The 24,510-nt window shown below is 41.9% G+C and overlaps 2 protein-coding genes across 2 annotated transcripts; one reads left to right on the forward strand and one right to left on the reverse strand.

Moving 5' to 3' along the window:
- Positions 1-1,183: 1,183 nt before the first annotated feature.
- trmt44 (tRNA methyltransferase 44 homolog) lies at positions 1,184-12,011 on the reverse strand. Its single transcript, XM_029455373.1, is given in 12 exon segments — positions 1,184-1,802; positions 2,336-2,452; positions 5,876-6,224; positions 7,891-8,074; positions 8,368-8,474; positions 9,396-9,467; positions 10,092-10,199; positions 10,609-10,677; positions 10,757-10,891; positions 10,893-10,983; positions 11,261-11,378; positions 11,462-12,011. Coding segments are annotated over 12 exon segments (1,932 nt in total). The 5' UTR covers positions 11,802-12,011; the 3' UTR covers positions 1,184-1,560.
- Positions 12,012-15,176: 3,165 nt separating this feature from the next.
- tnk1 (tyrosine kinase, non-receptor, 1) lies at positions 15,177-24,351 on the forward strand. Its single transcript, XM_029454916.1, has 14 exons — positions 15,177-15,535; positions 17,816-17,994; positions 18,180-18,256; positions 18,358-18,534; positions 19,005-19,157; positions 19,245-19,522; positions 19,617-19,743; positions 19,925-20,071; positions 20,218-20,312; positions 21,317-21,550; positions 21,784-21,848; positions 22,349-22,785; positions 22,871-22,966; positions 23,873-24,351. The coding sequence occupies exons 2-14, from the start codon at positions 17,832-17,834 to the stop codon at positions 24,041-24,043; spliced, it is 2,220 nt and encodes a 739-aa protein (XP_029310776.1). The 5' UTR covers positions 15,177-15,535; positions 17,816-17,831; the 3' UTR covers positions 24,044-24,351.
- Positions 24,352-24,510: the final 159 nt, after the last annotated feature.

Consider the following 24,510-nt stretch of genomic DNA (forward strand, 5'->3'; position numbering starts at 1 on the left):
ACAACCATACTATATCACGGCTGAAGCATAATTTACGTTTTAATGGCCTTTCATCAACGGCATATTGTCCAGGAAACGATTACGACTTTCTCTTCATGCGCTGAACCTGTGGTCAGACATGTACATCTTCATCAATATTCAATGGCACAGCCATCTGCAGCCAATCAGAGCAGACTGGGCTTTTTTCGGGAGACGGCTTAAAGAGACAGGCGCTAAAACGGAGCGTTTCAGACTGAAGGTGAATACAGGTATATTCAAATCATTTGTTTTTGGAATATTAGAGCGTGTAAACATGTTCCAGTATAAACCCAACAGACAAGTATGAACCTGGAAATTAGCATATGTCCCCTTTAAGTCATAATTATTAGATAAGACCAAAATATAGACTTGAAATACAATTATGAGATACTTGTCTTTGTTAGTTACAACTAAAGTAGTAAATATTATGCAATACTGAGTCAAAAATATAACTTTATTGTCAAAATGACAACTTTATTATTCAAAATTATGTCAAACTTATGAGAAAATGTCAAAGAATTTGTAGAATATTGTTATTTTTGTTGTTGCTAACATTTCCTCCAGGTTTTTCATTTCCTGGCAGAAATTGTCTGACATAAGAAGCCACAAGGATTCAGAAAAGATCTTTTCATAATTTGGTGAACTGACCCTTTAAGCCTTAGTGGGCAATTTGCACATTAGTGGATTCCAAATGCTAAATGAGATAACCAAGATATCCTATCATTTAATGTCAGAAACATGCACACAGCTCTCGGGGACGAGATATAAATGTCACTTTGCATTTCTCATCTGCATGTGATTGATTTAAATAGTCTGTTTCATTGCATCAATGGTGTGATTGTTGTCACTCGCATAGACAAACAAACCCCATGGCTATGCTTCCCATCACCCTGCTGCAGTCCCTGGGTGGGCCTCACTGTTTTTGACATTTGAGCCACAGGGTGATGCCAAACTGTGCTAAAGAGACACAGCAGCGAGCACCCATCCAGAGGGGACGACATGCAGCTCACCCCTCAACTCCTGCCAACAAATAATTCATACCGCTAACATTTACTTTGTTCAAACGCCGTCTGGTGTCTATCCACGACCCTGCCTGTAAACCTTAAAGTACCAGCTTGAAGTGAATTAAGTTTTTTGTGATAATCTTTAAATAAATACAACGACGTAGCTTGAAATACACTTTAATATGCAGTAAGTGTATAATTAAACTTCTTAAATAAAATAAAACATTTAAAGACAAAAGAATCCGCAGACAACAAATCCCAGAAGTGTCCGCGAGCTACAACAGTGAGGGCTTAAGCTGCACCAGGATCAGAAGAAAGAGGACACTGGGAACTTGCAGGACCTCATTTCCCAGAAATGATGTAATGGTGCATCAATAAAACTCACACTGCTTGGACCTGAACTTCTTCCTCCGTGCAGCTGCAGCGCTGGATGTGGGGACTTTTCCAGGAGGTTCAATGGGCAGCGTGAATACTGTTCATTAGAAAAGAAGTTACTCCATTTACAAATCAACTAAATAAATGAGTTTAAAGAAGGTGATCAGTGGGACAAAAAGGCGTCATTTTTCATCTTCTTCAGAGGTCTGGTCGAAGGTTGGAGCTCATCGGGTCCGTGGGCGAAGGCACAGTGTTCAGCCTCCAAGGGGCAGCGCTGAGGGTGGTGGTCGTAGAACCAGCAGGGGCGAGTTTTCAGGGCACCAGAGGCAATGGGCTTCCTCTTGGTGGATACCCTGGAGGACTTCCTGTCCCGCCAGTCTCTTATGTGCACCCTCCCTCCTTCCACTGAAAAAAGATTGACAAGACATAAGGGCCTCTGCAGAATGAAAGTTAAATCTTTTCCTACAGGAGTAATGAATGTGTGTATTCCAGAAAGTAAACAATCAGGTTATTTTAGACAATAACAGGTTGAATCACCGGTACAGAATCTGAGCAACTGTGTTAGAACACATCTTACTAATCATTAAGATTATCTTCTTGATGATATTCATGCCCACGTTTCTTTATGTCCAACCTTTGTAGTCCTTTACGTCTTTGTTTCTCATTTACTCTCGTGTCTAGGCCACTCTCATTGGCACTGATTTAACAACACAAGAGGAAATCAATATGTGATAATGCCAGTTTACAATGAATAAACTCGTTTTTCTAATGAGTGTGCAAGTTAATTGCTGCACTTGTAACTGCAGTCATCTCCACGACATCTGTACGAACTGATGAAGACCGTGAGATGTGGCTGAAAGTGGGCAAAAGCCAGTAAGTGAACTAGTGAAAAACTAGTTTTCCTATGAAAATGTAGATGACGTGTGTCGTCTAACTACCTCTAAAGACTTGGTGGTTGTTCTTAAGCAGAGTCTGAAGACCTCCACACTCCTTCTTGAGGAGCTGCAGGGTTTCCTGCTTCAACAGCCCAGCGACCTCGCTCACGGAGAGGCTGCCTGAGGGGGGAGAGAGGTAAGAGCAGAGAGACAAGAGCGGGAGAAGGTGTTACAATGTTAGTAAAATAAGTAAAGAAAAACAAGCATCCGATGCAGATGATTGGCTTGAGTTCACCAGCTGTTTCGAGACATCGTCATCGAACACCTCAGTCACTGTCAGTGCAAGACAGGGCTGTGAAATGTGCTCAATTACATCTGCTCCAGCGAGCTGTCAGAGCACCCAGCATGCATTTCACCGCCGCATTCCCCACCGTCTGTTTGAGTGCGTTACTCACTGTCGTCACTCCCCCACTGGGACATTATTTTAGATAGCAAAGAGCAAAAAAGTAGAAAAGTTCAAATTGAAATGTAGAAAAGTCCTACGCTGCGAGTTTAGTGGTAGTGAGCAGATAAATGGCGTGCACAGAACAGCTGCCTTTGGGCTTCATTTCATGAGATTCTCTGTATATCTGGCATTGACCTTTTACCCCCCAGAAGATAATTCAATCAGGGTTGACCTTTGGTTTGTACAATTGAAAGTCTGCCTCCTCTATTCTCTGACATATTGGAGAGGGACACATTGCGGGATTAAAATGCTCCTTTTGCTGTTTCATAACAATATTTGACCTAAATCTGCAGAGGTCATATTGCGATCGTCATCACACGAGATCTTTGGTGGCACTTCAGGTAAACCCTGTTGGCTTAGAGATTATTGAAAATGGCCTCTGCTCCAAGTTCAGATGGGCAAATAAATAAATGTACTATATAGATAGTTTTATTTATTTACTAACTCTACAACTGAATTGAGAGCTATGATGGTTTTCAGTCATCTAAAACATATTGTCCTAAAACATGCAACTCACTCCCACATTCACAGACGCTCGCAACAGGCAAAGGCAGAGTGTGAAACTGGGCAGACTGCCGTCGTATAGCCCAGACGCCAGGGAGCTCCAGGTCTTAATATAATATCAATACAGCGTTTAGAGCTGCCCTTTACTACCTACAATGTTAATGGGGATTAATGGGAGGAGGGCAGTATTGACAGAGCAGACTCTGCTTGGACCAAGACCAACAGAGACGATTATTAATGGCCGAACGTCCCCTGTGCAAAACGCTAAGATGGCCAGTGATTGATTGCTTGTTGTGGAGGATTGTTTTTGCTGCTTAAGCCAATTCAGAATCAGGCTGAGTGGAAAAAATTAGCTCCAAGATTGCTGAGTGGTGAATAAAGCCAGGTTCACACGTGATTTGTTTATGCGTACTGTTACAGTACAGGTGCCCGGAGCGGGACGTGCAGCGCCGGTTCAGTACATACATAATGGATGCACAAAGAACCAATACAAAAGAACTTTATCATAAGATACTAAGTGAGCATTTGACTTACTGTACATAAAAAATGCAAGTTATAATGCATGTTAGATGTACAGCTACACACTGACTTTCGTTCTCAGCATAATTACTTACATAACTACCTGAGCCCAGTCAGCAGTAAAGCATGCATGAATTAGTAACTCGACTCAAAAGCTACAGTTGGCAGGTGCACACTTTTATACGTTAACTATTTCAAACGCCAGTGAGATAAAGTATTTATCACAAATGCATGCTATATAATAGCAGTAAGGCTTCTACATTTGTCAATATTGGCTTCAAATAATGAACTTTGCCTCATTAAAAACATATTGTAGAGTGGTTATTTTAAAAAGTCCAGCTTTGTTCCCCTCAATAATAGTAGTTTCCATGACTGCTTGTGTTGCGTTAAAGCTTCGATTTGTCACTACCACAGGCAGGTTCATGTACACATCCAACATCAAATATTTGTTTGGGCAAAAACAATCTGCAGGCTCATATGGAAGACAATTTCTTTTTTTTATACCTATTAGATTATGATGGAAAGGTGTGCATTTGATGAGATTGTTTACAATTGTAATGAGAAAAAAGAGGCTTAGATTAAAACATCAATAACACTTTTTGAAGATAAATTAAAAATGGAGAGGAAACGAATCTCAAAGCCCTTTGGATGACTGAGGCCCTTATGGATCTTTTCAATAAAAGGCTGGCTTACCATGGATTTACCCTTTGTTCTTACACAGCAGATAACTAGGAATACCTCAATACAAATGCATTCTCATGCATAAATCATAGATGGCGGTGCATTATTCATCCAGTCATCTCCATACAAGGTTACAGACTCCCTTTATTCACCGTCCCTCATATTTTCTACCTCCAATTTCAGCACTGACATCATGACAGAGAATTTTCAGTTTTAATCATAGTAGTCCTTATCTCCTTATCTTATTCACTTGGTGTGTGTGTCTGAGTGGCAGCCGTGGTGCAGAGGCGTTGACGAAGGGTGATGCGTGGGCAGTGTGTCTATGTGTGTGTGATGCGGCGTGCGTATGTGGCACTCTCTGTACCAAGCGGTGCAGGAAGTGGCGGCTGGCAGAGAGTGAGCTACGGAGTTCAAAGTGGCTTCGCTGTGTGTCACGAAAGCACTGCCAACGGATGCCGAGAGGGGCGACAGGGTGATAACGAGATGCCAAGAATGAGTCGTCTGTGTTTAGGTTACATCTATAGCTGCCCTACGAAGGCAAACACAGTAACTACAGATTCAGTCGAAATGGAAATAGTATAAATAAAGAATTAGTTTGACATGTTGAGGAACACACTTATTTAGCTTTTGCCGTTTCCCTGTTTCTAATCCTTGTGCTAAGCTAAGCTAAGCTAACCAGACAGATGGAGTGGTGTCGAGCTTCTCCGCCAGTAAGCAAATAGGCCTATTTCACAAATATTTTAAATTACACATTTAAGACCGAATCTCAGATATCAGTGCTGCCATATAAAAACAATATTATACCACAAAAGAATATAAAAATACACATCTTTTTCAATTTGCAGTGACTACAAAACTGAGCTAATGTTGAGATAGCCACGGCTAGCCTTAGCCAAAGCTAAAACTAATGTTAGGAATTGATTTTGACCTACCCGTTTATAAAACGTAACCATTTTGATATACTGACCGCTTGGTAATAGTGTACTAACAGTAATTATATATAACTAAATGAGATAGCAGCTAAATCCAATGCCAAAGGGGGAAAAACCTAGCTAAACTCCTGCTAGAGCTAATGTTACTATTTTAGCAGATATCAGTGGATTAAAAAAATGAATCTAAATAATTACAAGCTTTGTGATTAATTCATCGCATATATCAATATTTGCTGTGAGAGCTCCGTGCGAATATATATATATATATATATTGCCCGGCAACAGATATTACGAAGTAATGAATTCAGAAACTCCCAAAGTGCACAATAACACGACTGCATCAGTGAGCTTCACAGATAATGTGTCCTACTCTGGATTGTATCTGAACCTGTTCATCACTTCGCTAGCAGCTCCAGGGAGACAGATTTTTATCTCAGGTGTTTTGTGGGTGTTGCGGTTTACCTCCTCGATGCCAGTCACTGGAGGAGCCTCCGCTGTCACCTTCAGTCATTCCAAGAAGAACATTAGCAACCTGTAGGACAAAACCGTCGACAAAGTCCCGCGGGAGAGTAGCACAGTTTCGAACCGTTTCCACCCTGTCTCTGGGCTGGAACCCCGCTCCCCAGCTGCTGTTGGGGGTGCCGTCAGTGTCTTCATTTCCACGGCAAGACTGCCCATCATTTCTGATGTCTGACCTTTGAACTGTGGCCCCAGAGGCCTTCTGGCGGCTCTGGATGTAATGAGCTCTTCGCTGCTCGGCCCCGGCCTCATCAGATAGCTGGTAGCTTCTTGACTTTCCCACCAGACACACCTGCAGGAAACAGCAGCTAAATGTCAGGACGACTCCCATGGGTGCTGAGGCTCCGAAGTGCAAAACAGAAACTCAAAAGTAGAAATACAATTGGTCAATACGTGTATTACTATGGAGAAAACAGACAGGATTCATTTTGGATATATGAACTGATGTTTCGGAAGCGTTTGCCCTTAACAACAGACTATGACTGTACATTAAAAGTAAATAGTTGCTTGTTCTTATTATGTGAATGTGTATTGACGCCATTAAAAAGGTGTCAGGTGTCAGTGGGCAAGAATAATAGTAGTATGTGTAACGTTACGTTAGTTTGTTTATTGGACTATTTCCAAAGTGCCGCCACTAGGAGAGCAGCCCGCCGGGGGAGGAGAGAGGTCGCCCGAGCCACCATAGCCAGCGGCCGAAAGAGACTTGAGCTCAGCCAGAACAAGCCTCAGCGCCGGCCGTCACAGCGGGCTGCTGGACCTGTGTAACAGCAGCAACGGGGAGTCTGAAGTTCCCCGGTGCTGTGGCTGAACTCGAGTTAACTGAAGCTACGCTGTTTCCCAGGCCTGCCGACGGCTACACGCTCAGAGAAACAGCCTCCTGGCAGCTGTGAGGACGAGGCGAGGTGGTGCGGGAGGTTTTCTCAGTTTCTGCTATACAAACTATAAAACAGAAACGGATCATGGCTGTAATATTTACAAGCGAGTCAGACACGATACATCCATGGTCAGGCAGCTTCTTCTCTCTCTGTACTCTGTGATGGCAGTGTCTCACTATCGCCTCCAGAGGAACAAGTGGTATTACATACTGGACGGAGCGGAGCTAGTCAGTTAGCATGCTAATTTCAGGAGATATCTCTGCAACACAACACATAGACGTCTTTGACATAACGTCATCTCTTCACATTCTGTTGATAATGTGGTTAATTGTTTTAAGTTTAAATTCTGGCATATCTTACACATTAAACCTTTAATGGCCAGCTGTGAAAGAAGCGTCCCTTAGGGGAGGATAAAGACTTGATTTATTTCTGTCCGTTTATACTAATTGAGGCTCAGGTGGAGAAAAGGCAGGGACGCACAGCTGTGCCTATTTGAAGAAAAGTAATACCTTTTATGATGATTTTAAAGAGAATTCTAATAACCTCTTTTATTAACAAGAAATATGTTAATGTTCTCTTGCTTTATTGGAAAGTCACAGTGAAGAAAGATGGGAATCAGAGAATCACATTCAGAGACGAAAAAGAGATGAGTCTAACCTATGACTTCATTTGAGGTACATGTGCATTAGCTAATCAAAAAACCAGCCTTAAGTTTCTACTGATTCAGTATGTGGCGCTGGAGGAAGCTTACCAAAGTCTGCGTTATAAACTCGGGGTGTGGCGTTTGAAAGATAGAAGGGTCTAAAGACACTATCAAATTGCATTATGGGAAGTGTAGGATCTAGAGTTCTGGCTGCGTGACTCATACTACAGACTAAAGGTCAGGATAAATTGGACTCTGCCGTTTCAATTTTGACCATTCTCTCTTTAAGTTAAATCATTTTTAGTAACTTGCTTTCTGTATCGCTAAAAATGTAAAAAGATTTGAATAGATGACACAATATGACAAATGTTAGGAATACGACAAGTCTTGTGTAAAATATAGGAAGTCAACAACATAATCTTTGAAGTATAGTCATCTACCCGTTTAGTGGAAGGTATTCTCAGGCAGTCCTCTTCAGTGTTGAAGCCACTGACTTGGCTGACCTCCGTGATGAAGTCGATGTATTCCTTATACTGAGACTTCTTGCACTGGCGTCTCTGGTATTTTGCACAGAAGTCGAAGAAACAGCAGGGGAGGACAAAGTACCGGCAGGAGTAAGACGACCTGCAGTGAGAGCAAAAGAAAAATTCTCACCCAGTGCCATAGAAAATAATGATTATAAATCTTCAGTGGTTAATGTACAGATGTGTACAGATGTGTTTAACAGACAGGAAACAACAATCCATTACTACAGATTATCATCCGTCGTAGATTTCTCAGATTGAGGCTCAACATCGCCATCCGGTGGCACACACACACACACACAAAAACACACACACACACACACACAAACACACACGCGAGAGATCAGCTGGCACTTGAGCTGCTGAGTGAGATTGTGTCTGCTGATGACTCGCCTGGCAGCTATAACGGGGATCCAGGGTGTGAGTTCGTCAGAGTGGTTCCCAATCAGCCAGTCCGTACCCGGGAATAAGAAGCGCTCGCTGGGCGTAATTGCCTTTTCCTAAAATAGCAAAGACCCAAAAAAAAACACAAGAGCTCTTTAGAGCGGGGAAGATGCAAGCAGGTGTGATTTGATTCTTGGACCACTTTATGGAAACGATCAAAAGAAAATAAGGAAAACTTTTTATATTATAACTTTTAAACCCGTCAGTGTGAAATGTATAAAGCTGATTTAATCTTTGAGCTGGTTAGTTGGTTGATTGGATTAAACTTTCAGATGGCTCAAAATAACACAATTCTAGCAAATCCCGCTAAGAATTTATATAAAAAGTATTTTATATTCGGCTCCTTTCAACAGTCGGTCCTTCGCCGACATCACAAATGATGTAGGTTAAGAGCACGGAGGCCTGGGAGGTTCAGATAGAACCTCAAAATGAAGGTCTGGACTGAGTACAGCACCCCTGGGGGCCCAGAAGATTGGTCTGCCACATCAGCTTCCAAAAAAAAAAAAAACAGTCAATAATAGATGAGCGAAAATGGAAGCAGTCAGCAGCTTGATGTCAAATAAATGAGTCGAGGAGGCAGACAGGAGAGTGGAGTGTTTTGGGGCAGGTGTCTCTGCAAATGTGGGTATGTTCTTCATGGATGTGTCTTGATTCAGTTGTTAGTCCCCTGTGTTGCAGTGGTGTTTTCTTTTTGTAGTCTAGTGGAACACTGTCCGTTCCATGTAATGTTAGTGTGAAAACATCACCGTTTATTACTGTTAAAAAAGACTGGGTCCATTAATGTGCATCATACTAACAGAAGAATCAGAAGTTAAAGCACAAAGCACAAAGCAGCAGTGAGGGGGCGATGCCAGCCGAGCGGACACCTACAGCGTGCGATATGGATTCCCGGTATCATGTGAAAAGATAATAACACTAATTAAAAAACCTGATTATGGTTACAATGAGTCCGCCTTCTTCATGCTCAGCTCGCTCACCTCCAACAGAGTCTGGGGGCCGTACATGTCCCAGATCTTCCTCTTGCGAACATCGATGCCTTTTCCAGGATGCTGCGACACAAAGACGGCATGACGGTCAGCTAATCGATCTCTCCACACTCGGGACGACCGGCCGCTGTGTGGAATTTCAATTACACCTGTCCTACTTTGTGATTAGCCGTTACAGCGACACGGTACATTAGATTCTATATATTCAGAGAGATGAATCCCCTCACCTTGCCTCGCCAGCCCCATGTCTTTGATTAAGCAGCTGATAAAGATCTTCTGTGTTTTAACAAGTGGCAGTTTATCTGGATTTTATAGCGGTTTGAATCGGCTTTTCTTTCCTATTTAAAAAAGTGACATTTTTTTTAGGTAGTAGCATGGATCTGGGATGGAAGTGTCAGGCAATAATTAGTCATTCAATTAATTTGATTAATAAAAATGAGATCTGAGATCCTTCTAGTTAAAAACTATGTGTCATTAAGGCACAACTTCTGATGGTGCTCAGTTCAGTTTTAGATTCTAAGTAAATTCAGTCTGTTGCAAACTAGGCCCATATAACCACTGTTTATAAGGTTCAGAAACTACAGATCTAAATTAAAGTTATCATATCATGGTTGTTTACTGTGGCTTTTATGGGCTTTCAGTTAGCTTTTAACCAGGAAGTAACATACTGTATAGCATGTGACTCACCCCTTCATTGGCCAGTATGTGAACCAGGAGGCCGTTCCCACAGCCCAGGTCCACAAAGGACTGTCTGGCGGTCAGACTTTTCTCTGCTCGCTCTTCATCCCACAGCACCTGCAGTACAATGACAGAGACTCAACACCACTTATGACTTATGTTGACTTATGAGAGCTTTCAATCACCTTCACCTGCAGCTGCTGCGGACACCCTGTCACCTGCCTCTGGCATGACATTGGAATCAATTTACTGGGTCAAAGCCATTTTTCACACTCAAATTGACCCGGTCTCGGTTGCATGAGCCGACAACATGTGACAGACAAAAATGAGTTTCACCTGCACATACATTAACAGTATGGGCATGTGTGTATACTTGGCAGTGGTCATACACATTTAAAAAGGAAGTACAAAAAGACATACGAGGCATGAGGGTCGCAAAAGAACGATTCTTCAATTCAAGTATCACTGATTAATCAATCATTGCTTTAGATATGAAAACAACATCGACGATGGGGTTGAAACTCACAAGGAGATATGTAGCAATGGCAACATCCTCATAGACAAATTTCTCAGGATCCGTAACCTCAGGCCACACCTAAAAAGCGTTGAGGAAAAAGAATATTATTTATACAAGTTATCAGTAATAAATGTTAACAGCCTTACACTGAGCAGACTTTACCTTGACCATAGGCCTTGTACTTTTCCTTCAGCTGCTGATACTTGACGCTGTACTTCTCCACTGGCAGCAGAGACAAGGTGCTCTTGAACTCGCGGCTCTTGCACTCGGTGGCCCAGCGCACCAGTTTAGGGCAGCAGGTCAGTGGACAGCCAGGGCAGCTTTGGGTACGCCACGCCATCGGAGTACCACGCGTCTAAAGCCAAAACATGCAGCTCCAAGGCCCTGCAGATAAAGGCATCTAGATCATGAACTACCATTTTAAGTTCATAGATCACATTTTAAGATCACTAAGAAAAGGTATTGTCTGTCATGTTATCTTATTTTCACATGAATTAATTCTCTTTGCCTGGTTTGTTGTGTTCTGTATGTGAAAAATAAATAAAAAATATTGATCCTGTGAAGAAGAAAAAAAACATATCGTCTTTCTGAGGCCTTCGTACCTCAAGGAATTTAATATTTTGTCTTTTTGTGTGTCAATTGTGCTCATTCAGCCACTCACCAGTCCTCACAGTCTTGATGGAGGAGCTGGAACTGATAAATGTTGCCCCTCTTGAGAGACACCTGTCCTTCTGAATCTTCTTCAAATGGAAGAAAGGTCACGTGTTGTCTGCCGAAGTCTTAAATGGACAAGGACATTTAAAAAAAAGTTAGTAAAAGAGCACAGGCTTTAACAGAGCCTTTCATTCAAGTCCACTCTTACCTTTCAGTATGAACTCTTTATGCAGGTTTGTCCCATAATTGTTTACTTTAGGAATAAATGTCCTGGTGCTAGAAGCCCATGGGTTTTCCTTCTCGTGCGTCTGTGCCAGTGCATGTCTGCTGTTGGTCATGAAGGACAACACATCATGAGCGAGTTCAGGATCCTTCAGCAGGAGCAGCACAGCCTCTCTGTCCACATCTTTACTCTCCGTGTCCTTAGCGCCGCAAAGACGCTTGTTAACAACGTGAGGTTTCTTTATCCACACGTCTACAGCTGACCAGAAGCCTTCAGGGAGAGTCTTACATTCTCCTGCAAACTTTATATCGAAGAGTTTTGGCATAATTAAGCATCAGACACGACTTCAAGCCATGTGTTTACAAACGGAGAGTGGTGGACTTCCGGGGTCTTTTATTTTGTAGATAAAGAAAACTTAGATTAAGTTGCTTGTGAAATTAGTTCGGATAATTTGCTGGATTTCATCCTGTCATAAGAGAAACAAATGTTGAGCTTTATTATCAACGTTAGCCTGTGAAATAGAAAATGTTGTCGCTATATGATGACGTTTCCAAAGACAACACATGTATGTTAGTACAATTATACAGGAGAGGGCGCTGTTGCTCTTTGTCTCCATTTAATCAACAGCCAATATTTGATAATATTCATCTTTTATGAGAAAAGGACAGATTTCTATACTTCACTGTTGTTTTTATTTTATTCAATAAATAAATAAGCAATTCCCAACAACAGTACTACTGTTGTGATCACCATCACTGGTGTGGTGGCGGTTACTCTTAAAAAACATTATTGACATAAGTAAGTAAGTAAACTTAGGTTGAAGAACACTGCCTTTACATTATTCACTTTATTTCACACTATTTTAACATCCTGCATGATTAATATCGCTAATGCATAAATAGTATCATACAAATGTATAAACACATGTATTAGGAAACTGCACAATTGGTTTTGCAGATACATTACATTTATCACATTTCTCTATAGGCAATGTGGTGTGTATAGCTTTATAACTTAGCTTTATTTGTTATTAGATTTTTTTCCTACTTATCTGTATCCTGTTTCTACTTACCTCTACTCAATTCCCTTAAATGCACATATTCTAGGTGTCTTTGCACTATATCATACAGATGTCCACCATATTTGGTGTCTTTTGAAACTTTGTAATCTCCTCTAGAATTTAAAATAAAGTTTTATGGATGAACAATCTTTGGCTACAAATAAATTCTGTGATAACTGACTCTTGACCTTTTTTGGCAAATATAAAACAGAAGAATCAAATTGCATAATAATCGCTCCCTTTTTTATTCCTCTGTCATAGGCTCATGTATCTAATTTCTTATTCATTCATTTCACAGTGTACACGGTTAGGTTTACAGACTGATTGTCAGACTGTAGCCTAGATATTCACAGAGTAACTATCCATTCTTTTTGACAACGTTGGTTCATACTGAATCTCTCTCATTAATATATGAGAAAGAAAACTGTTAGCACTATCATATTTCTCTCTGCTCAATTCAAACAACTAATGCTGCATAATCCCAGCAGTTTTTCATGGGCCCCTCACCTCCAGCCTGTTAGACACAGTACACAAGACATTGAGAGCTTCCCACGCTGAAAACTGACACTAAGGAAATTCAGCCTCAGAGATTTAAGACAGCAGAAGGAGTGTAAACATCTGTCCCACACACTCCTTGTTAGGCCGGAAGACTCAACTGTGCTTCAAATCCTGGAAATGACAGGTTGTTGTCTAATACCTGTCTGCTTAGTTATGGATGGCTTACTTAAATTGGTAATTATTGTGATGCTTTAAATGACTAACTTAGTCATCATTTGTGTTAGTCATTATTTGTATTGTTTGTTAAACTCTTGGTTATAGAATTAGGTCAATTAAAAATAAACTACAGATTATATTTATTCCTTCAATATGTCACTCTCAATCATCAACAGCAAACTGGCATCTGTGTCTTAATCTAATTTAGATATAACAAAAAGTGTAAAGCTCCTACTTGTGAGGTCTTTTGAATGGCACCACTGAAATCTATTGTGTTTGTGGCATTGAGTAATTCAGGAAGGCAGTGACTAGGGGAGATACTGTACCAGGAAGCACAAAGTACAGGCAGGTCCTCCACAGTGCTGCCTGGTTTGCATTCAAAGCAACAGACACGTGGGAAGCTAAAAAAAAATCTTGTCAAACGTGCTTGGCAACAGCAGGTATGGAGTAGAAAAAAAGAGAGGGATAAAAAAACATTTGAGTTTCTTTATTTGACTCATAGCTCATGGCAAGTTTCTGTTGACTCCAAACATAAGTATTAAACATGGCAAATGCATAATTAATCATGTTATTTAGGCTATATAAATCATTTGAACCTCAGCCAAGATCCCTTAGGGCAAACAACACCACACATCATAACAAATGAGTCTGTAGTCAGAGGATAATTAACCTTTTTAACTTTCAAATTCCTATTTCATTATACTCCTGGCTTGCAACTAATGCAACCTAATACAGCAACACTACAATAAATCCTACTGTTATGGAGGTTATAGGTCTAATGTTCAGTTTTTGTTTGTTTACAGTTGATTCAACTTTATGGTCATTTTACAGGCTGACGTTTGTGGTAATGTTGAATTTCATTTAATTTTGCTGAGGAGCTTTTAGTCTACTCTCATTTATTTGAATAGGGTCAAACACATTTTAATTTAACAACACAATAAAGCCTCCACAATGATCATAATGTTTGAAATAACACTAGTTCTAAACAAAGACATTATACACTTTATGGAGGGAGTGTTTATTGCAAGGTTGTTGTATTCAGTAACATTAAAACTAGAGCTGACCCATTATTAGGTAGTCTACACTAAAATACTTTTAGCTAGATGTTTAGCTACATTTCGTAATGTGTGCAATGACAATAAATGCATTCTATCCAATTCTATTTGGTGTAGCCTACCCAGTAAACTAGCAATAAGTTACATTTGGCATAGCCTACCCAATAAATTAGCATTTAGTTTTAGCTAGGTATACTTGCTGTAGACTACTACCCAATAAACTAGCATTTACTTTTAGCTAGGCATACTTGCTGTAGGCTACTACCCAATAAACTAGCATTTAGCTTTAGCTAGGTATACTTGCTGTAGGCTACTACCCAATAAACTAGCATTTAGCTTTAGCTAGGTATACTTGCTGTAGACTACTACCCAATAAACTAGCATTTACTTTTAGCTAGGCATACTTGCTGTAGGCTACTACCCAATAAACTAGCATTTAGCTTTAGCTAGGTATACTTGCTGTAGGCTACTACCCAATAAACTAGCATTTAGCTTTAGCTAGGTATACTTGCTGTAGGCTACCACCCAATAAACTAGCAACTAGTTATATTTAGTGTAGCCTACCCAATAAATTAGCATTTAGTTTTAGCTAGGTACATTTGGTGTAGACAATAAACTAGCAATGAGTTACATTTGGTCTAGATAAACTAGTTTATTATACTAGTTTATATTAAACTGTGTTTATTAACTATAATCCACTTGATTCTATGACTATGTTTAAAATGAGAAAATATGCATAGGCCTACAATGTGTTTGTATTTTTCACTGTCAGGTTAAACTGCATTGCCACATGGTTTGGCTAATTGGTGACGTGCTTTACTGTCATATATTAACGTGATTACCTGTGCACGTAATTTCATATTGTCTGGAGGATTGTGCTGAGTTGTTGAAAGCTCAGGTGAGAAAAGTCAGGAAGAGGTGTGGTCAGTAAAGAAACAGAGGCGGGGAAAAGAGCTGAAAACACACAGGTAGATCAGAAAACCCCTTGCATAGACTCACAGAAACGTGTTAGATAAAGAAATATAGGCTACATCTTTTGAGATAATCTGTCCGAAACTATCAGATGATTAATTATTTGGAGAGGGTTTCAGGATTCAGAGAAGAGTTGTGATTTGTGGAAAAGCCCTCCGTCGACGTCGCTGGAGGTTTCGATGTCGACATGGATCAGTTGTCTCGTGGCGTGTGTGATTAAGAAATAGTTACCGGAGAACTGAGGGATTTTGATTAACTGTAAGTATCAGAAGTGATGATGTCTGTGACAGGATGTATCGGGACGCTGCAGTCTGGGGAAAAGCTTTAATGTTGGAAGATGTTCATGAACGTATCAGGTTTCAAAACGTTCTTAGTAGAGAAATGCACAAATGTCTACTTAAAAACCTTGATTTAAAACGGTCCTAAAGTGTGTTTGTCTTAAGAATAACAGAATAATTCAGAATGAACATTAATGACAGGTATCCAAAGTGTATTCAAGTAGGCTATTGTACTTAGTTACAACTTTAAGGTACTTAAGGTACGAATATTGTACTCCCTAAATGCATTTGACAGCTGCAGTGATAATTAACTTCCAGATTTTAAAAAGGCGGCAAAACATGTGATCAGTTAATAAAATATGGTGCATTATGGATGAAACTACCATCATAAATCACCTCCAGCAGCTACAACATGAAAACAGCAATCCATCACTGATATAATAATCCAATAATAACACTGAGAGGGACTATTCTGCTAAATAAAGAGTACTTAATTTAGCTGATAATAGTTAAGTATGTAGGTATTTTTAACTTAAGTACGAGTTTGAAAGCAGTATTTTACATTATAGTATGGCTATTTTGGTTCATCAGAATATTAGTGTAATATTAGAGCTGTGACCTTCCTCCTTGATGGATGACTGTGGGGGTCAAGTGTGTCACTGTGGGTTGATTTCTATATGTTCTTGAAAGGAAGCAGCCATCGCCAGTGCAAACAAATGCTCTGCAACAGAAGTGCAGTCCTACTGGATAAACAATACTGTTGGCCATTTGAAGTTGTAGATAATGTTGTGTAAGATTAAAAAGTCAGGCAAGTTCACCCACTGACTGTTCAGCCACATGAAGCTATAACTAAATAGCTTGACACTTGGTCACACATTTAGGCTGAGAGGCTTTTTCAGTAGCTGCCATGCAGGTTAAAGATTGATCACTCTGTACATAGAGAGAATGATCACAGAGGTCTCCGTGTTTACCTGCGTGCATCTTTTCCTTCTGAGTTAGAATGTGACCAAATGCCTCATGCTCACTCAAGTTGGGTGCAAATTAATTGGGAGTTGTCCCTAGAAATAAATGCAAGCCTGGACTAGTACCCTCCTGCACATGCCTGATTTTTTTGAAGCATCAGTTGGCTGTGAGAATGCACCGACTGATTGGTAACAATGCGGCTCTGCTAGTTGTTTAGCGTATATGTTTTTTCCCAGGGTGGCTGACAGGGGAATGTTGAAGGCCTTCCCTGACTCATTCCTGCTGGGCTGATAAGCACAGGATTTATGGTTCTACAACCCTCTAGTAACATCAAGAGCAATAGACAACACAAGAACCAACACTGTATTTTAACTTTAGCAATAAGGAAGTTTTGCAAATGCATCCTTGTTATTGAACCTGTGACTCAACACTGGAATTGCTTAATCCTCAAAATTAAAGATATTAAAGAAATGCAAATTAGAATAGAGTTTAAAGTGAAAATGACGCTCCAATCAGCCTTACAGGAGCTGCCACGCTGCTGTCAACACACAGCACAACTTCAGCAGGTACATAAATGCTGTGTGTGTACAGGATCCTGTCCAATGAGTGCCCCCAAACGACAGACATGCGAATGTTTCCATCTCTCTGTTCCCTGCAGTGTCGCTGCCTCTGTGGTTCAAAATGAGTCACGACCCAGTGATACTGCACCTACTTGTTCATGCTTCGGAGGAATAGACAATCTTTTATGTCTATTGTTGTTTCTCCTGATCCACCTGTTCCTATTTCTGTTCCTTCACTTCTATGCTTCTTCTTTGACCATTTCCTTTTATCTGATTAGACTCTTATTTGGGTAGTGAACTGCCTGTTTGAAAGTGCAAACCTATGCAAATGACACGACTTTCATGATCTCTTGATTCTAGAAAGATGTCGTAGAGAGTAAATTGGTCGCCAGTATGAGATTCCCTCTCATAGGACACCAACAAACTTGTTAAAAAGTTGTCACACAGCTGAAAGCTACACAATCTTTCTCCACCATGCCACACGAGGGCTTTTTTTTGTTAGGTTTTGTTAGGTTTGAGTGGGTTTACCTTTTTAAACAGGCTCTACAATGAGATGAGGAAGACTCAGATACAGCACTGGTTTATTGTGTCTTCGGGCCCCAGATTGTAAAATCTGATTTGAGTGCTTAATTTCTGTTACAAACGAAAGATTTGAGGAGATTTAATGTAAGGAATTTAGATGTACTAGTAAAACAAAGCAGGTCTTCTAACTCTTGTATAACCTTTGACCGTAAAAGGCTGGTCGGCCGGGTGATGCTGATGGACCAGGACACTCAGTGGCTGTACCATCTCCTGGCCGAGGTCCAGTTGGAGAAGTTCTACCTGCGCGTCAGAGATGGCCTCAATATCACCCGCATCGAGCACTTCAACTACGTGAAGGAGTCCGACCTGGAGCAGATAGGAGTCAGCAAACCTGGTGAGCCAGATTGTCTCCTTTTGATTATCTACACCAGGTACAAATCATCTCAATCTTCTCAGACAGGGAGGATGTCCCCTTTGGCTCAGTTTGGTTCATCACAAGACAAAAAAGGGTTTAAATGTCTTCTGGTGCAAGAGCATTGTTTTCTGTTTACCATAGAGTGTTTTGTCTTTTTCTACCAGCCCAAAGAAGATTATGGGAAGCTCTGAAACGCTACAAGACAAATGCACGAGCACGAGCACGGCCAGGGATGCCCAAGGTCTGACACAACTTTGCGGTAGAGTTCACATCTATTGTGTAAAAACGACCAGACATGGAGTCTGTAATATGTTTTTCCTTCTCATGTATTGATGCATATAGGTGGTCAGCGGTCGAGGTCCGGATGGAGGGGAGCAATGGAGTGGCCCGGCTCAGGAGGTTAGCCGGGCTCTTCCTAGTCTGATCCAGGACAGCGAGCTGATTCTGGGAGAGAAGCTGGGCTCCGGGTCTTTTGGGGTGGTGAAGAGGGGAGAGTGGCACGCGCCTAATGGGAGAGTGGTAAGAAACAGACTTTCTTTTTTGGCCAGTTTTCCTGATCGATGCTGTAATATCCTGTACAGATAGTTAAACCGTGTGAATTCCCCCAAAACAATCGGCACGTACTATAAAAGAGATGGTACAGTCTATTGTTTTTAGACCAAAACGGAGCTAAAAGGAGAGTGAATGGTGTGGAATCGAGTCAAATGTCCTTAAACTCAAGTCAGACTCTTCACAAATTGGATGAGAAAGTTGGATAGGAGCCTACTTGTTAACCTTTCCCTAAGCCCAAAGATTAAAACGTAGTTTGGACTGGTACCTGGAGAGTGTCGGTTCACCTCCTGGGCACTGCACTCGTACTTCAGGGAAGGGATAGTGAAGAATGACCTGTCGGCACTTGCTGTAAGACGTTTTTGCGAACAACCAGTAGCTGGGGATTGAGAGTCAGGATTGGCATTGAGACTGTGTTGCTCTCTTTTCACTCCTCTCAGTTGCCTGTAGCAGTAAAGTCACTAAGGAACAGCATGTCCAGGCAGACGGACACACTGACAGACTTCCTCCAGGAGGTGACCACCATGCAATCACTGGACCACCCCAACATCATCCGTCTTTATGGTGTGGTGCTCACACAGCCCCTTAAGATGGTAAGATGTTTTAACATGGATATAATATATTGGTCTGATGTTTTTCAGGGACTGGAATACACAATGACCTTTTTTTCCTTCTTCTAGGTAACAGAGCTGGCTCCCTTGGGCTCACTATACGACACCCTGCGCTCACGTCAGTTTGAGTACCCTCTGGTCCGCCTCTGGCTCTTTGCAACTCAGATTGCGACGGGTATGGACTACCTCGAGACCAGGAGATTCATCCACAGGGACTTGGCTGCGAGAAACGTACTGCTGGCATCCAGGGAGATTGTGAAGATCGGGGACTTTGGCTTGATGAGAGGCCTGAGCCAAGAGACGGACCACTATGTGATGAAAGCACACAGAAGGATACCATTTGCATGGTAAGAACTTTTGGGAAAATGGGGTGGAGGAGGATATCATTGTTTTTACTAATTAAATCTTCCCTTGTGGTCCATCTACCTGTCTTTCCTCCAGGTGTGCTCCAGAGAGTCTTCGTGTTGGCTCCTTCTCCCATTCCTCAGACGTGTGGATGTTTGGCGTCACCCTGTGGGAGATGTTCACCTTCTGCGAGGAGCCCTGGTTCGGTCTGACAGGCAGACAGGTACACGCTTGTCGGCAACACGTGAACGTTCATGCTATGCCTTAAGTGTTTGTCTCCATGCCAGTCAGTGTATTTGTCCTCATGTGGAATGTGTGTCCCCGCCCTGATGCCGTTTGCTTTTGTGATATGCTCCGTGACTCAGAGAGTCAAGTGTCTCTGACGTTCACTCTCTTCGATCTAGATTTTGTGGCGTGTGGAGCAGGAGGGCGAGCGCCTGGAGAAACCGCCGGATTGCCCGCAAGAACTGTACGTCGTCATGAGGAAATGCTGGGCCTGCAATCCCGCAGACAGACCTAACTTCGCAAAGCTCACCGCAATGGTGGCAGAGGTCAGCGACTTAATGTGAAGCTTTTAATGTCCTTGGTGATGTAATCAGAGGAGGGACTATTGATCAAACGTTATCAGAAGAAACTGAAATTGTTGCAGTAAATCTTCGTATTGTTTTCCTCACTTCTTCTGTCTGCCTTTCTGCAGGCTAAACCAATGGAGGTGCAAGCAACAAGAGACTTTGCTGAACCCAGAAAACTTGCACTTGTGGCCAACGACCTTGTGACCGTCATAGACCATGGGTGGGTGAGAGGAAGGAGGGTGGGACTAAAAGAGTAAAGGGAATAACTTTGACCAACACAAAGGGCCTTTGTTAAGATAAAACAGGGGTTTACATCAGCCTCTCAAAAGTACATTCCAGCCGTATCTCATTGAGTCCTCGACCGCACTCTGCTTTGTTTGTTTGAACAAGTCTAGCAGCTATTAAAGTGTCTTTAGTGTGTTCTTTACAAAATAGATCCACTGGTTAAGAGGATATTTGTTGTGTCCCTGTGTGAGTTAGTTTATGTTCATCGAGACGCATTTACGGAAAACCTCGAGCAACAAAGAATACTCCTAAATCAACAGAAAGCAGATTCTTCAGTGTGATTTAGCCTCTACAGGCTATTAAAACGTCATGCATTGAAACCCCTTAATGAAATTAGAGTCTTAAAGTGGCAGTAAAATGTACAAAATAAACCAGTTTAAGAATACGTCATATACCAGTTCTGCTGTTGTAAATGCTCGTCAAAAAGTCAAATACACACGCGGTGCGGTACAGACTCATCCCGTGATTTCAATCCCAACCATTTATATTTAGCATTTTATAAAACAACACAATATATTGCAGTTTTTTTCAGCAAGAAGTTCATTCTTCAGTATGAAGTTGACGTAATTTAAGCTTAAAGGTCCACTTACTAGCTTTTCAGAGCTAACCGTCTTCTTCAGCAGAATGTAGCTGATTCAGGAGTTATTTAGACTTTAACTTGTTTACCTTTTTATCTGCTCTTTACAGACAGAAATAAAGGTAACATTACTAACTACTTACCTGCAGCCTGTCAGTAACCAAAGTGTTTCTGTAAGTCGAAGCGAGACTGTTACTTTCAAAAGAAGAAATAACACGTGTCCTCTTTTACAAGTGAAAAGTTTAGTTCATCAAACCGATTGAATACATTGATGGGTTTTGCTGCTACAGCGTCACTTGGTCATGGTTATGGTTATGAACGGTATCTTTCTGGTTTCTAATCAATCGATTTTCTCTGTGCAGTCTGGAGCTGTGTGAGTGGAAGGGCCAGAACCACAGGACGCTGAGAGTCGGCTGGTTTCCTGCGAGCCTCATTGTGCCGCCACTCCCTACCGCTGCCCCTGTCTGCAACTCCGGGCCCAACCCTGCTTCTTCCACCGCCTACATCTCAAACCCGCTGAGAGGCAGCCTGCAACACGTGGCGCACGGAGACATCAAACCTACGCTCTGCAGGGGGACACCTGATAACCTGGACAAGTCAGTTGCACCAGTTATTCATTCCTCTCGATTGTACTCGGGCTGTGTGGTACATGTTCTTCTTCTATAACAACGCCTGCTGCTATGATTGTTTCAATGTTGGCGCAAAATGCTAAATCTGAAGGACAACAAAACAAAACTGAGTCGGAGTGTTTCATTGCAGAATGCTAATAACAATGCAGCGCTGAACTTTCACCTGCTGACTAATGTGTGTACTGTTCTGACCTGTGCAGCACTGGCAGCTGGAGGACTGGCCCTGCCAGAGAAAAGGAGGCGTCAAATTTGCAGAGCTTGGCAGGTAGGAAATAAAAATAAAGAGTAAAGCTGCGAGACGTGCTTTATATCAGGATAATGTTAAAATCTTGATATAACTAGATACTATGTGGGATTTTGAATATGATAACATTGAACTATGCATATCTTTAAACCCTCACCACTAAATGTTTATTTACATACTTATTAGCTTCCACAAAGCCAGTCTTCCTAAAGTCCACTGTTGACTTTGTCTTTCTCATAAGTCATGTAATGCATCATGCATATTGTATTTTGGATTGTATTAAAGCATCCAAAGTCAAAAAAATAGTGCCACTCTTTTTACTCCAAATGAATCATGAATCATGAATCCTATTCAAAAATATTAGTACAAATCAACAACTCTCTACCAAATCCAGTCTGCCCTCTAGTGGCTTTATTCAGCTCCTAGCAGAGCCCATGTACACTCTGAACTAGGAAGACTTGTTACCTCTTTATAATGAATATTGTATTGTGCATTAAAAAGGCCTCTTCCCGTGTCTTCAGGTATGTCTCAGAGCCTGGAGTCAGTTGTGGGTGGACGGCCCCGCGCTAACACTGTTGGGGCAATCAGAGTGGATCAGCATGGCAGACTCATGCCCCCTGTGCAGCAGGACCCACGGCGGTTCAGCGAGGCCAGTATGGCCCCGCCTCCGAGGCCTCCGCCCCCCAACCTGAAACGCTTCAACATGAAACCACAGAGGAGGCCTATAGTCAACCCTGTCCCGGGCAACCCATGGCCTCCACAGGTGGGCCTTGTCCCTCCATCGCAGACACAGCTTCAACCTCAACCCAATTCCCAACACCCACCTCAGCAGGGCATCGGAGGCTCCAACCTGGCTAAAATGAGCCACATGGCACGCTCAACCCCGCAGCTGGAGGATTACACAGACGGCCGAGAGAGAGATCGAGTCAGAGATCCAAAAGACGGTCTCACCACACAGGTCAGACACTGCTTTATTACGCTTTTGCTTCTTCTGTATAATAACTTGTTCAACGGATTAAATGAAAAGCATTTTGTCTTCTCAGGTGATGGAGGCAGTTCATGGAGTGACCATTGAAGAGGTTCGCAATGCACTTCAACGTAATGACTGGAACCCAGAGCGAGCTGAACAACAACTCAAGGTTAGACAATAAAATGATGGGGGGGGGTGAACACCTTATCTACCTGTATACATTTAGTTTGTAGCTAAGGATCACTTAGAAGCAACTGATTCAAGTTAGGGTTATCATACCTTCACTGCATGTCACTTGGATTTGGTAATTAGATTTTTGCAGATTTTATTTGTGAGTTTATCACTAAATTTAAGTGTCAACAAATGTGGTACTTTAGTAGCCGAGTAGGAGAGAGGGGGCCTGTGTTAACATCTAGTTTTAAGACCGCACGGAATACCTGGAGCCAGGTAGAGATGATGTGAAGCAGGTGGCTGGGCGTATGATGCAGGTGGCTGGGCGTATGATGCAGGTGGCTGGGCGTATGATGCAGCGCAGGTGGCTGGGCGTATGATGCAGCTGGCTGGGCGTATGATGCAGGTGGCTGGGCGTATGATGCAGCTGCTGCCCTGTAGAGCCTGCTGTGCTCACTGTACTTAAAGCAGTGAGCACAGAAGGCTATACATGACGGGTAGGTGGGGGTCGTACGTAGGGGTGGGTGTTGCCCAAAGGCAAATTACAGGTTAATCCTGTCTGTGCTTTGTTTTAATCTTTTGTGCATGAAGTTAAAGCCACAGTATTTAGCATGACGGTCATATTCTAAGTTCTTAACCAAGCAGAGATCAAGTGTCAAAAAATCCACAAAGTGACGATCAACAATGATTGTTCAGAGCAGGTGTTTTGCATTTGAATGCTGATGGAAGCTTTGAGGCGTAGGCGGAGGCACTAACCCTCGGAAAGCAAACAAGCAGCTGGTTTTGTCTTGTTCTCCGTCAACGCTCAAGGTTTTCATGGATTTCTGCATCTAGAAATGTGCATTTTTGATTTCCGCATCTGATCCTTGTTCTTGTTCTTTGTGTGATTTGTGTGTTTTTATAGTTGGAGCAGCTGTACTCGCTGAGCCTCTGCTCCAGAGAGAACTGTCTGAAGGTCCTCTCCAGATACCAGTGGAACCTGCAGCTGGCCAGCCGCTACCTGATCCGATGGTCACGAGACGACAGGCCGGGCGAGAGGGAGCGACCTCCTGTTACCACAGAAAGACGTGTCTGAAGTGATTTATTTTATTATTGCATCAATGGTTTACCTTTTTCAGCAACAATTCTGGCACTCGACGCCGCCCAACACGGCGTTCATTAAGCACCGTGTTGCTGAAGAGTTCCAGTTCGTAGGAAAGTGAAGATTTAAATATTTGAAAAGAGGAATTTAGCAACTGTGTGTCACTGTTTGTCATTTAAATGAGACGCTGTCCACTAGCACATGTTGTGCTTTTAAAAAAATGTTTTTGTAGCTTAATGACTTTGTATATATTGTATTAGAAATTGTTTTATTGAATAAAATGAATGTGGTATTAATACTGAGCTGCTGTGTGATAATGACCTTGGATATGCAGTATTCTGATGGTCATTTCCATGTTTGATACATGTCTGTTGCAGTTTGAGTTATTTCCCAGAAGGCATTGAGGGACAAGTGCAGACATGTTCCCATAAATACTGTCCTTGTATTTCCCGCGTTTTCCC

Source organism: Cottoperca gobio, chromosome 18 (assembly GCF_900634415.1).
Source record: "Cottoperca gobio chromosome 18, fCotGob3.1, whole genome shotgun sequence".
NCBI classification, from domain to species: domain Eukaryota; kingdom Metazoa; phylum Chordata; class Actinopteri; order Perciformes; family Bovichtidae; genus Cottoperca; species Cottoperca gobio.